Consider the following 14,667-nt stretch of genomic DNA (forward strand, 5'->3'; position numbering starts at 1 on the left):
TCAATTCAGTTTAAAATAAAGAGCACAGTTGCTAATAAAATAAGCTTTGTTTGACCTTTATGTAACTAAAGTTACAGTCGTATATAATGACAATTTTTTTGTAAAAATTACTCGAATAATAAAATTTGATGGCCAACTGTATCAATTTGTAACTTACAAATTATTTAGGCTAAACTGATTTCAACAAATAAATGTAATGAACAAATAATAAACTCATGACTACTTATGTAAATATTAACAATAGAATTGCTTGCTTGTTCTTTCACATGACCCTAACTAATTGCTCGCTCCGACCTTTATTTACCTAAGAACTTGTCTGCCAAGAAGAAATTAAACTAGGCACAACAGAACACCATCTCCTGGCAAGGTCAATCCGCAAGACGCTGAGCATATGTAAAAGATGGCAAGGTCAATCCGCAAGTCGCTTCGTCTCCACTTGCAAATAGCGGTTTCTGGTGGTTCATATCTATAATCACTTATGTAAAAGATGGCAACTCTTGCAGGGCAAATAGCGGTTTCTGGTTTATAATCACTGATTTAGGCAAACGAATATGACTCGCAGTGGCGGATGCACTTCCAAATTGAAGATGAGAACCTGGTCCGATAACAAGGGAAGAAGTTAGTGAAGGCTGAGTGAAAGGCATCTCATTAGATGTATCAACTCTCGGACGATATGTAGCAACAACATCATCACTGCTCGCACAATAAGCAAGGGATCCTTGATTTGTTGTTTAAGGAATCAAACATGGTCTGCAAACAAAAACCTTATCAGGATACCATATAATATAAGCATTGAAAAGGAGATTCAAATTCAATTCTATCATTTATTTTCTCACTCTACAAAGAGTCGAAGATCAAGAAATTAATACTTGATCATGGCCGGGGTTTGGACACATTTAGGTGGCCTGCCTCTTTAACATGTAAGCCCGCTCTAGACCCAATTAGAATATATTCTTTCCGTTTCATAAAGATAGAAAAAAAATATTGCTAATTATAAATAAATTATTATGATAATCCTAAAATACGCTTTTAATATTTTGAAGTGAATCATTATGAAAACTTATTTAAAAAGTCTAGCAACTATATTTAATGTATATGTAACAAAAGGAATTTTTTTTTTCAAATACCCACAACTCACTAAAACCAATTATGAGAATTGGTCAAATAGAATGAAAGCTATCATCGGTTCACGAGGTGTGTGGGATATAGTTGAAAATAGTTTTGAGCCGGCCGAAGATGAGGCGGCACTAAATCAAGTCCAAAGAGATGCTTTGGAGAAAAAGAGAAAAAAAAATCAAAGTGCTCTCACAATAATTCATCAAGGTTTGGATGATGATATGCTCGAAAAGGTGGCAATTAATACTACCTCGAAGCAGGCTTGAGAAGCTCTTCAAAACTTTTTCATGGGAGTTTAGAAATTAAAGAAAGTTCGGCTTCAAACTCTAAGGACTGAGTTTGAATCACTCTTTATGAAGGAGAGTGAAACCATATCAGATTATACCACAAGAGTGTTGGTGGTAATTAATCAAATGAAGAGACTTGGAGAAAGGATAGAAGATGTCCGTGTACCAAAACTGACTTTTAAACATGTTTTACTTAGCTAGCAAGTTTTAATTCGGGATCAATCCCTTTTAAAGTAGTTTTTCCTAATACTAACTCTACTATTAATTATTTCATTAAACATTAATTATTAATCAAAAGGCATAATAGTAATTCAACTTACACCTAACCCTAGCTAACCTTAGGTCACCCTAATCACTATAAACAAGCAGTTAGAGCTTAGCGAGGGACCGAAATATCATACCAGAAAAAGCACAAAAAACCTTAGGAAAAACCTAGATTTTGTCGCCCCCTCATAAACACACACACACACACACAAAATTCGGTCAACTTTAGTCCTTAGAACGAAGCTAGAGCGTTCTAATCAATCAAATACAAGTTGTACACACAGATTCGAAGCTGGTATCGCATTTGATTCGCTAGTAAACGAGCTGAGGACTCAGAACGGTATTTCTGAGGACCCTCAATTTATTCTCTATCACTTTTATGCCATGATTTATTGCAATTGCTCATACTAACTTGACCGTCAGAGTGGTTTGCCGGGATCCTCCTCTAGCATCCTTCTGACGGAGTTCTTTGTGATTATTCAGGATCCAATAGAGTAGAACCGACCCGGATACCGTTAATGGGTATGTCCCTCTGTATTTCTAGCCTCTAAGCCTAATTTGTAGTGTGTCTAAGTCAACCGGCCCATAAGCCTAGATCTAACGCGATTATCAACTTCTAGACCCGATTCTGAGCCCATCCAGACTCGGAATTGATCCCGGTTTGATCCAGCGGACTCGTATCGACGAGATGGATGTGTGTTCTTCCCGAGATCCAGTTCCGACCACATCGACAGTCAAAACACATCGAGTGCCAGACACTCCGGTCTACAAGATTTAAAAGTATCTCTAATCTTGTATGCATATCCAATTGCCCTTGTGTATGTTTATAATGTTTAAACGCTTTCCAAAAGCAATGATCCAATCCATTATTAATAGGCTAAAGGATTAACCATGTTAATTAGCTAAATCAAATTAATACGAACAAATCACTTAAAAATCTTAGGACTGCCATGAAAAAGTAGTAAATGGTTGTATAGGTCATTTAAGATAGCTAAATAAAGTCAATCAAACATAGAAACCCGGTTTTTTAGGCTTTGTGCATAAAAGTATTCCAGACGAGCCAGACTTTTGTTACTTGTTAGAAACCTCTAAAGTTAGATGAATGCATAGGAGTATTTGTTACTTTCCAGAATCGAGTCATATGAGTGTTTAAATTGGGTCCCTTTACTGGTTTAACCTGTGTATAAATTTCCGCAATTTACTGTGAATTGCATGAATATCGAGATGAGATAAAAAGAATACATTTAGTAAAAGCAAACATAACTTATAAGTCAAAGTACAAGAGTTTTGATAGAATGTCCACGAACCCAGTCTTTTGGTCCAGCATACGATAATCTTACCCATAAGCAAGTGAGGTTATCCAGTCGGTATGAAAGGCATTCCTAGCTAAGTTAGGTGGCGACTCCACAATTTCTTAAAGCCTAGTCCGGAATAGAGTCCTTCCATAAGTCTGGGTGAGCGGCTCCCGAACCCCGCTCCGCTCACATGTAGTATATAGTTTCCTACTGTGATATTTTATTTTACTAAGTTCATTAGTAAATATGTGAACACAGTCAGTTTTAACTGACCCCGTCGACATTTCCCCTTTTAGGTATATAGAGTTACGACGCGGTCGGACTTCCATCCACAATTTCGGAAGCCGGTTTGATCAATGTCAAGTTTAACTCTAGAGCTGCAAGTAATTTGGGTATCGGGAAGTTTCTCTTTCTGTTTTCAGTAGTTCAATCTATTTTATATAAACTCTCATTTGAATTATTGTATATGTATATGTTTGAAAAGGCTCTGATATTTTATAGAAAAAACAAACCGTTCACCAGTATTTCATTTAGTATACTGGTTTATAATTATGTAAAGGTTTCAGTATTATGTTTGAAACAAGGCGGTTTATGATATGAGGCAAGTAAGTTACGCCCGGATAAATAGAGTCACAATACCAGTTTTCAGAAAGATGTTTACGTTAAATAAAAGAAATATTTTAACAGGATTTTTGAAAACAAAATATATATGTTATATGGTTTTGAATTGTGAAGAATTCATAGTGGTTTTAGGCTTACTACGGATATTAGAGCTACAAGTCCCATTCTCTAGCGCCGGTCTCGGCCCGAGATTTTGGGTCATGACAAAGTTGGTATAGAGCAATGGTTTAGTGTTCCTAGACCATTGTTCTTATGAGATTGGAATATAGAGATAAGAGTCGATGGGTACTCATAGAAACTACTGCAGCACATAGGATTCGAGTCATGTCTTGTGCACGTATTTTTATGTTTCGTAGGTTTCCAGCCTTTTGTTTTAGGATGTAAGTCTAGGATATACGCGTGCATGTGATCTAGACGATTATAATTTAGACGACTCGATAATGAGCCTTGAATATCAAGCATAGAATAATGTGAAGATGTTGTCGAAGTCATTCAACAGTATTAGCAAGGGACAATTGACAGATGAAGGTATGGATTCATAGAAGTGGAGTAATTATGGAAGAATCTTACTGGTTAGAGAGTTTAAGGTCTGATTTAACTATTTCAAACAGATTTGTTTTATATGTAAGTATACCTAGACCGGAACTCTGTAGCAAAAGTAAATGCTCGAGGTCAAGCTGCAAGAGATTCTTGAGGGAGCAGCAAAAGAATACAAGAATGGAAGTTAGAGATTTCAGTTATGATTAGGAATGTACGAAGTTAGCCGTGGTTCAACAAACCACATAAGGGTATCAGATAGCAATGCATATCCGAGTTACAGCGAATTAGGAATGGGAACATCCTTAAACAAGGTTTCTAGGGCGTTGTACTCTAAGAATTTAGGAGTAAGAAGGAAAAGAATAGAACCTATCGATCGATTAGTTCACTAAGCGTTAGAAATACGCAGTTTCTTTATAATAATTGGAAAAACTTAAGTCTATAAAGACTTAAGGTAAGTGAAAGATTTATGACTCAAGAGGTAGTAGAAGAAAATGGTGGATTGGTGAAGCAAGTTTCAAATGATGTCCAGAAACCGATAGGGTTTAGTAAAGCCTGAAATCTTTATATTGAACAGTTGGACCGATTTGATTTTGGAATATAGTATTCCTAAGATAACTATCTAGAGATTAACCGTTGCAATCGTATAACGGAAAGTTAGATGATAGTTGTTTGTGTAGAAATTGATGGGAAACTTGTGTGAATTGTGGTGATAAGCCAGCGATAAATGAAGTAAAGAGTTTAATTAACTTAAAATTATCAACATAATCTCCGTATAAATGTAAATGTTTTAAAATAAATGACAAATGAAATTGAAAAATATTATGAAAGAGATTTCACAATGTGAAAATTACGATAGCCGGAACTAATGATTATGAGATTTTGGCCGGCTGGTGGCGGAACATATGATAATAATAAATACAATTTGAATATCGGGCCAAAATCTTTTGAATTTGGCCGACAAAGAAAGAAAAGTGTCATTTTATTTTAATATGAAATGTTTTGAAAACAGTGCTAGAAGTTGATACTCAGTTATTTAAATGTAGTAGCGGTTTTAGAGAATTGATAATGACTCTTTGTTGTGAGCAACGAGGCTATATATAGAGAATTAAGATGCGCTATATAGCGGAAATTAGATCAAAGATGTGAGTTCTAAAAGTTATACTCAGTTTGATGAATGAATGATTCAAAGTAAGACAACGTTTAAGATAAATGGCATGTTAAAAGACAAGATATCCGGATATATCAGGATAAGAACTCTGTGATAAGGATAAGAAGTGAAAGTACTTAGTACAACAAAAAGAATAGAGTGAACGATGTATAAAAGAGTATGGAATTGAGGAAACTTGGAAAGAAAAGAAATAAATTGTAGACCCATGTTCACCAAGAATAAGAAAGAAGTAGAAGTTAAAAAAGTATAAAAGCTATGAAGAGCTTATATAGAAAGTAGTGTTTTAAAAATCGAACCGGTGACCAAATCGGAATGGTCACGACCGGCGGTTGAACCAGCTAACCACAGGTAGTCGAGATGTTTCTGTTATACCCAAAGTCACATGTAGGCCTGTGCATCGGTCGGTTTCGGTCGGTTTGGTGAACCGAACCGAAAAAACCGAAACCGAAAATAGGCTAAAATCAAAAACCAAATCGGTTCCGAAATAGACCAAAAACCGAAATTGAACCGAAAAATTCGGTTCGGTTCGGTTAAAAATCGATTTTTTTAATTATTTTTTTTTTCAGTTTTTTAATATAAAAAATTAAAAAAAACATTGATTAATAATAATTTTATATATGTTGTTTGTATATTTTATCTATTATAATAAATTTATTAACTTATATATTACATATTATTAAATAATAAATACTAAAAAAGTATAAATAAACATATAAATTTTAAATTTTTCAAAAAAAAATAAAAAAAAATTGTTATTCGGTTTTTCGGTCGGTTCGGTTTGTAAAAACCTAAAACCAAATTGAAAACCGAATATCAAATTTTTAGTGACAAAAATCAAATTAAACCGTTTAAACCAAAAAACCGAACCAATCTTGAAACTTCGATTCGGTTCGATTCGGTTTTTCGATTCAATTCGGTTTTTGCACACCCCTAGTCACATGTTATCTTTGAAATTCCAAACGGTTACAAAATAGGTCTGACAACACACTTATGTTATCTTTGAAATTCCAAACGGTTACAAAATAGGTCTGACAACACACTTCTTTTAGGGGTTTACTATTCGCCGCCCCAAATTACTACCCACCGCCCAAGTTTTGACTGAAATGCCCCTAACATAATTTCAATTCAAAAACAAAAAAATAAAAATCCTCTCAACTCAAAAATCTCTCAAACTCAACCTAAAATCCCGACGATAACCGGAGCCGATTTATGTCGCAATCAACGGGAAATAAAAGACGGGAACCTCCGGTAATTAATTTTTTTCGTTTTTAACTGTTTTAATAAAAAAGTTTTTTTTTTTTAAGGGCCATCGCCCGACGATGGCGATGGCCCTGTGCACCATCGCCTGGCAATGGCGATGGTGCACAGGGACAATCGTCCCCGAGGGACGATTGTCCCAGTGGACCATTGTCCACGAGGGACGATGGTCCCAGTGGACCATCGTCATCTTCTGGCGATGGTCCACTGGGACCATCGTCTTCCTGGGACGATTGTCCACTGGGACAATCGTCCCCGAGGGACGATGGTCCCAGTGCACCATCGCCATCGCCGGGCGATGACCTTTAAAAAAAATTAAAAAAATTAAAAAATTAAATAAATAAAAACCGATTATTCATCGGAAGTTCCGTCTTTTATTTTTAGTCGATCTTGACATTTTTATTATAAATTCACTCGGATATTCGTTGGGTTTTTAATTGAATTGAGAGAATTGAATATTTAAAAAAAAAAACTGAAAATGGCTTAGGGATATTTTGGTAAAAAGTCGGGCGGTGGGTAGTAATTTGGGGCGGTAAATAGTAGTCCACTTCTTTTATTTATATCTCTCATTAAAACCTTACACTCTAAAATTGTCTTTTAGTGCTTTAAATTATCCATCACATATGTCTATTCTTTTTTAACCTATCAAATCAACTTTTTCCATGACTTTCTCCTTCTTGCTCTTCTTCATCCTTCTTCATTTTTTATAATCTCAATTGATTTTTCTCACTGTAATTTAACAATCACATATAAAAATGAAGGTCCCATGTTATATATTTTCATTTTATGTTTTATGTTTTGTTATTCGTTGATCTATTCTTTCTATCTTTTATAAATTTATATAATTATATAAAAGTTTCTGTTTTTTCTTTGAAATAGAAAAAAATAAAATCTAATTTCTTGTTGTTTCTTTTCTTTTATAAATTTCTTATGTCTTTTATGTAATTACACAAGTGAATATAAAGCTTAGTTTAAATTCTACACAATGGGTATTTGCTGGAAAGTTTCTTAAGTTCCATTGAAGCCCTTTTTTGGTGGTTGAGTTATTTTTGTTTTCTGGAACGAAAATGTCTTTTGATTTTAATTTTGTGGGTTGTAAACCGGACGGGTTTTAAGGTTCAACTGGTCCAACGGTTTCCGGTTCTTTCAAATTTTCCCGGTTCAAAGCGGTTTAACCGGTGATCCGGTTTTTAAGCAGATTTAAACCGGACTGACCTCCGGTTCTTGGGGTAACCGGTCCAACCGGCCGGTCCGGTCCGGTTTTTAAAACTGATAGAAAGTGACGACGTATGAGACGAGTTACGATATAATAAGCATGTAAGCGGAAAAAAACCGCTTATTAAATGAAAAGAGAATGTATATGGAAAAGGAGTACAAAATGTGAGAGCTTATATTAAAGAATCATATAAGCCATAAATGCCGAATAAGAAGAAATAACATGAGTAGTGATATGGTGATATCGAGGACATAAATTGTGATTCAGTATGAATTGATACGAAGAGTAACATGAAGATGTCTTATCAATATGGAGAACACAGAAATGTTCTGCCGATAACAGTGAGTTGGCTTTACGCAGCTGTAAAGTGAGTAGAGTCACTAATGTAACTACATTTGAGGTTGAAATAAGTTTCACTAACAATTAAGATACCAGTCTGAGACATATCTCTATGAGTGCATACGAGTATCAAAGGAAACGTGATCGAGGAATCCGATATGAATATGTTTTGTTGGACCTTTGTCCTTTCAAACTCCTTTTGTTTTGACTTTGACAATCAACTATGAGTGATCTAATCATGTTTATTAGTGTATAGGAACTCATAGGAACAATCGGAAGTGAATTCGGAGCTCTCTAGCAAAAATCGTGTTTTTGAGTAGAAAGCTGTCCAGTAGCATATCTCGCCCGTGATGGATTTCCATCTCGGGGGCGATATATATCACGGGGGCGACGCAAATATCACGGGGGCGATATTCGAGCTGACAAAACCCTAGTCGACCGTTGGAACGAATCACGGGCGCGACGAACACATCTCGGGCGCGATAAATGAGACCGTTGAAGATCCAACAGATACATTTTTGAAGACCCAATGAAGCATTGACACGTGGCTCTAGCCGTTGAAGGTTTTTGTCTCATTCAAATATCTCGCCCGTGATCCATGCATCACGGGGGCGATATGTGTGGAGAGATCATTTTTTTGTTTTGTTTGTTAGTGATTTGTTTGGGGATTGCTTTGGGTATAAATATAAACCCATTTGCAATGTTTCAAGGTTAATGATTTACATACCTTGAAACAACAAACATACATTTTTAAATCACTTAGTTTTGTTGTAGTTTTGGAGTAATCTTGGAAACTCCTAAACATTGTGAGTTAGAGTTTAGCTTTGGAAAAACTCAACCCTTGTAGGTTCTTGATTATCCTTGAAAAATCAATTGTGAGTTTGAGATTATCTCTAAGAAATCTCTTTGTAAAGTTGGTGCTTATCTATAAAGCACAATCCCATTTAGTGGATTCTAAAATCTCAATCTTAGATTGAGTAGTGGAGTAGGATCGTGAGTTGATCTGAACCACTCTAAATCTCTTGTGTCTTTAAATTCTCTTTTCCGCTTTAAAGAATTTAAATTTCCGATTCACAAATCAAAAACCGGTTTGCCTTATAACCCATAGGGTCTTTCAATTGGTATCGGAGCTAGGTGCTCTTCTTGTTGCTTAATTGCTAGAGCTTTCGATCAAAAATGGCAACCGAAAATTTTTTCATCACTCTCAAACCTTTTCTTGATGGCTCAAATTACAAAGTTTGGAAATATATGATGGAAAATTATCTTGATATGCAAGGGGTTGATCTATGGAGTGTATTTCTAAGGGGATGGACACCTCCATGTGACAAAAATGGAGCTCTTTTGAAGAGACAAGATTGGTCTATAGAGCAAGTCAAGGAGAATGGCATGAATAGAAAAGCCATTACTACTCTCCTCTCCTCAATCTCTAGAGAAGAACAAGGTAGAATTCAACACTTGAATTGTGCCAAGCAAATGTGGGAGACTCTTGAGAGCTACTATGAAGGTACACAACAAGTCAAGGGTAAGAAGCTTGAGTTGCTTCTTGGTGAGTATGAAGGCTTCAAGGGCTTGCCAAATGAAGATGTGGTGATGATGACATCAAGGCTTCTTAAGATTGTTCATAGTCTTGAGCAACTTGGGAAATTCTTCAAGCTAAATGAAATCAATGGTAAAATCCTAAGATCCCTTCCTATTCTTCTATGGCAACCTAAGACTACCGCCATCATTGAAACTCATGATTTATCCACCTTGAGGACGGATGAGTTGATTGGGAAGCTTCTTCTTTATGAGATGTCCTACATCAAACTCATTCAAGCCGAAATGGCAAAGGAGAAAGGCATTGCTTTCAAGGCTTCAACAAGTGCCATTGTAGAAGATAACAAGGAGGAAAGCAATGAGGAAGAAATCTTGAGGCTCACAAAGAGAGTAAATGAGCTCAAGATGAAGGAAAATGGCAATTATGGTAGACCCTCCTCTTCAAGGAAGAGTTCAAAAGGAGGCCCCAAGACTTTTTGGGATGGCGATTCTCAATGCGATGGAGATAGCCACCATGATGCCAACTTGTGCCTCATGTCTTTTGAGGAGGAACCAACACTAGAGGTAAACCCCCAATCTTTTCTATCTTGGGATTGGGATGGTATTGGTGTTGAATCATATGATGCATGCTTAAATGTTAAAAATGATGTTGTTGATAATGTTATTGATGATATTGTTGATGATGATGCTCATGATGATGATGATGATATGTATAGCATGCTTGATGAACTAGTAATTAAATGTGGTGATTATAAAGCCAAGATGCTATTTTTTAAAAATGAGGCTTCTAAAGCCAAAGATGAAATGATTGTTTTAACAAAAGAATTTCATGAGCTTAAATTGTCTAACGAAGCTCTCAAGTCATCTTTAGAATCTATCCCTAAGCAAGGTTTGAATATTGATAACTTGCTTAAGGAAAATGATCAACTAAAGAATGAAATTCTTGAATTAAAAGATTCACTTTCAAGATTTCAAAAAGGGAAGGTAACTTTGGATTCAATTCTTGTATCTCAAAGATGCCCAACCATAAAATTTGGACTTGGCTACAATCAAAATGCTTCTAGTTCCAATGGGACTAAATTTGTGAAGTCCACTTTGCCTCAAACTTCTTCTATAGAAGTACCTCCTAATTTGGTCAAACCAATTGAGGCAAAGAAGGTGCATGCTCAAGCTCCTAGGCCTAATCCATTCTTGACTCAAAAGGCTAAGAGCAACAAGGGTACAAAACCCTTGAGACATGGTTATGCTTCTCAATATAGCCATAAATGGAACAAGAAGACTAGAAAGAACTCATATGTTCATGCATCCTCTCATGTTCAAACTTGTTCCCATGCTTGTGCTTGTTCTTATGAGACCTTTAGAGCCAAGCCACCTCAAATGCAATCAAATGTGAACCATAGTACTCAATGTTTTTATTGCATGAAATATGGTCACACTAATACTAATTGCTATGTGAGAAAAGTTCAATTAAGGTTAATTCCTTTGAACTATTCTAGCATTAACTTTCAAGGACCCAAAGTTGTTTGGGTACCTAAGTGATTTGCTTTGTAGGTACAAGTGATGTCCACTAAACCAATCTCAAATCATAAGGTGGATAATCAATGGAAGTTTTTGGAAAAAGGCAAGATAGGTAAAATTTGTATCAATTTATATGCCATGTTTTCCAAAATTGTTGTTTTAAGGGGGAGAATCAATTTTTCAAATCTTATTCTCCTAAAAAGTTTTGATATGCTTTAACACTTTTTCTAATGATTGGACTTTGCCTTGGTATAATTCAATTGAGGAATTATTGCCTATTTTTGATCATTTAAATCAAATTAGTTTAATCAATTGAGTCTTTAGACTTGATGCATATCAAATTAGTGTCTAAGCGCCTCAATTGAAGGAGAAACTTAGATTTATCTCTATTTAGTTTCAAAACCTCTTTCAATTAGCTCCTTTGTCTATGTTTTATACATGCTTTGATTCTTTTTGTGCTTGACAAAGGGGGAGAAGTTTCCATGCTCAAATTGCTAAGTTTTTTTTTCAAAATTTCTTGCTTATGCATTATAAATTGCTTATATCTTTTGTGCATAAAGTGAGGGGGAGCCAAAATCAATTTGACTCTTACTTAACTTAGTCATTTTAGCATGTTGATTGTCAAACTCAAAAAGGGGGAGATTTTTGGACCTTTGTCCTTTCAAACTCCTTTTGTTTTGACTTTGACAATCAACTATGAGTGATCTAATCATGTTTATTAGTGTATAGGAACTCATAGGAACAATCGGAAGTGAATTCGGAGCTCTCTAGCAAAAATCGTGTTTTTGAGTAGAAAGCTGTCCAGTAGCATATCTCGCCCGTGATGGATTTCCATCTCGGGGGCGATATATATCACGGGGGCGACGCAAATATCACGGGGGCGATATTCGAGCTGACAAAACCCTAGTCGACCGTTGGAACGAATCACGGGCGCGACGAACACATCTCGGGCGCGATAAATGAGACCGTTGAAGATCCAACGGATACATTTTTGAAGACCCAATGAAGCATTGACACGTGGCTCTAGCCGTTGAAGGTTTTTGTCTCATTCAAATATCTCGCCCGTGATCCATGCATCACGGGGGCGATATGTGTGGAGAGATCATTTTTTTGTTTTGTTTGTTAGTGATTTGTTTGGGGATTGCTTTGGGTATAAATATAAACCCATTTGCAATGTTTCAAGGTTAATGATTTACATACCTTGAAACAACAAACATACATTTTTAAATCACTTAGTTTTGTTGTAGTTTTGGAGTAATCTTGGAAACTCCTAATCATTGTGAGTTAGAGTTTAGCTTTGGAAAAACTCAACCCTTGTAGGTTCTTGATTATCCTTGAAAAATCAATTGTGAGTTTGAGATTATCTCTAAGAAATCTCTTTGTAAAGTTGGTGCTTATCTATAAAGCACAATCCCATTTAGTGGATTCTAAAATCTCAATCTTAGATTGAGTAGTGGAGTAGGATCGTGAGTTGATCCGAACCACTCTAAATCTCTTGTGTCTTTAAATTCTCTTTTCCGCTTTAAAGAATTTAAATTTCCGATTCACAAATCAAAAACCGGTTTGCCTTATAACCCATAGGGTCTTTCATGTTTTATACGTTGACAGAACGTGGATGAGAAGGAAACTAAGAAAGATCTATCTTAAAGATAACGCAAGTTAAATTCAAATAATGTGTCTCAGGACTAAGTAAGAACGTTGCTAGTTCTAATGTGAACATGGAGTGAATAAGTACTTCAACTGTTCTTATAAAGTATATAGGAATGAGTAATCAAGCTATTTTTAGATTTTTTCCGGAATTTTTGTTGTTGGATTTTAATCTGTTTGAGTAAGAAAGAAGGACACGCACAATGTTTGTGGTCACTATTTCAAATTCTGAGAGAACATCAAAATTAAGTTAAGTTCTCCAAATGTGTCACGACCCAATTTATGAGCCGCGAGCGACGCTAGAGAATAAGAGTGGTAGCTCTGAAACCCGTTGCAAGACTGAAAATCCTAAAAACTTTTTTGCGTTTAAAATCATTATAAAACTTAAATAACTCGTTTTCGAAAAATCGGCAATATAACGGCTGAAAACTTAACTAACAACACCTGTTGAAAATTCACAGACCACCTTGTGCAACATAATTTACATAACCATATATATAACAAAGTACCCTCCCAACATTTATAAGTTAAACCGACCAATCAGTTTGATATAAAGAGAATTGACGTCTTACTATAAGTCAGAAAACGAGGCCTAGTAAAAAGATATAAACAACAGCGGATAACTAGTAAAAACATATGTAAATCGCTGAAAAGACCTCGACAAAAACCAAAAACCTGAGCTACTGCAACGCTAAGAAGAGTCGGAGACTGTACATGCAAAAAGAGGCGAGAATTCCGAGTCAAGAAGTGGAAGTATGGTATGAACTCTAAACACTAAGTACCTGAAAAGTTTAAATATCAACGGGTCAGACATTTCTGAGTGAGTTCATAATTTACTAACGGTATTATATTTAAAATAAGGTCACATCAAAGACAAAACATACATTAAGTACAATTCAATATTAAACACATTTTTAAAAATATTTCACCTTAAACAATTATTTTAAAAATACTCAATTATGAAGCCTTACGTAATACTTTCCAACATTGGATCCGTTCAAAACCTTAAACCCAAATACTAAGACATACTTTATATTCTAATACCAACTTTTTCAATCATAATGGTCCATGTGGTGCGGTTCCGGGATAGTTCTACCGAGTTAAACGCAATCATATCTTAATCTCAAGTTGTGGGTCCCGAGATAGTTCGACCGAATTAACCCACTAGACATAGGTCCCGAGATAGTTCCACCGAGTTCAACCTCGTGTATATCACATATTATCCTTCTTTTCATTTTCCAATATAATCCACAAAACTTTTATCACATTCAAATAGCTATAGACGCCTAGACTCGTATCGACACCGATGATCACACAATCTATTGATGTCCAATAGGTAGTTCGTTTTTTCCGGATCACATATTGGGTTTAATAATAATTTCACTAGATAAACAACTTATAAATTCCGTGTAATAAACATACATATAACAAAACTACAAAAATAACAAGTATTTTCATAAAAAACTCATAAATTTCCTATGTCAAAGCATACATATCTCAAGCTCTTAAAGTAAAGAGCGTCTTCTTAAACAATTCATGTTATTTGAAATAATATACGCCATTTCAATGAAGATCACACGATATAACAATCGTCAATTATAATTCACATCGCTCTTATTAGATCAAAGTATATTATTATTCAATGATGTGATATAAAATATCATCTATTATAATTGAAATTCATTTCATGCGACCTTTACTAAAATATGAAATATCTTTATCGACTATAGCATAAAATGATTTAATAATATTAAAACTAAAAATTTCTATTAGTGTACTTCAATAGAATTCTAAGAACACCCAAAGATAATTTTACTGGTCAATAAACATACTTTTAAAACTAAGAATATATAATAATGTGTA

General features: G+C 35.2%; 1 protein-coding gene across 1 annotated transcript; it reads left to right on the top strand.

The window, feature by feature from the left end:
• Nucleotides 1–9,279: 9,279 nt before the first annotated feature.
• LOC126681658 (uncharacterized) lies at nt 9,280–11,178 on the top strand. The gene has a single exon (XM_050377205.1). The coding sequence runs from the start codon at nt 9,280–9,282 to the stop codon at nt 11,176–11,178; it is 1,899 nt and encodes a 632-aa protein (XP_050233162.1).
• The last annotated feature ends 3,489 nt before the right edge of the window (nt 11,179–14,667 follow it).

This window comes from Mercurialis annua, linkage group LG5 (genome assembly GCF_937616625.2).
Source record: "Mercurialis annua linkage group LG5, ddMerAnnu1.2, whole genome shotgun sequence".
Classification (NCBI taxonomy): Eukaryota; Viridiplantae; Streptophyta; class Magnoliopsida; order Malpighiales; family Euphorbiaceae; genus Mercurialis; species Mercurialis annua.

What these genes read in the sequence shown, in the direction of transcription:
- LOC126681658 (XM_050377205.1), top strand. Translation starts at nt 9,280, where the DNA reads ATGGCAACCGAAAATTTTTTCATCACTCTCAAACCTTTTCTTGATGGC.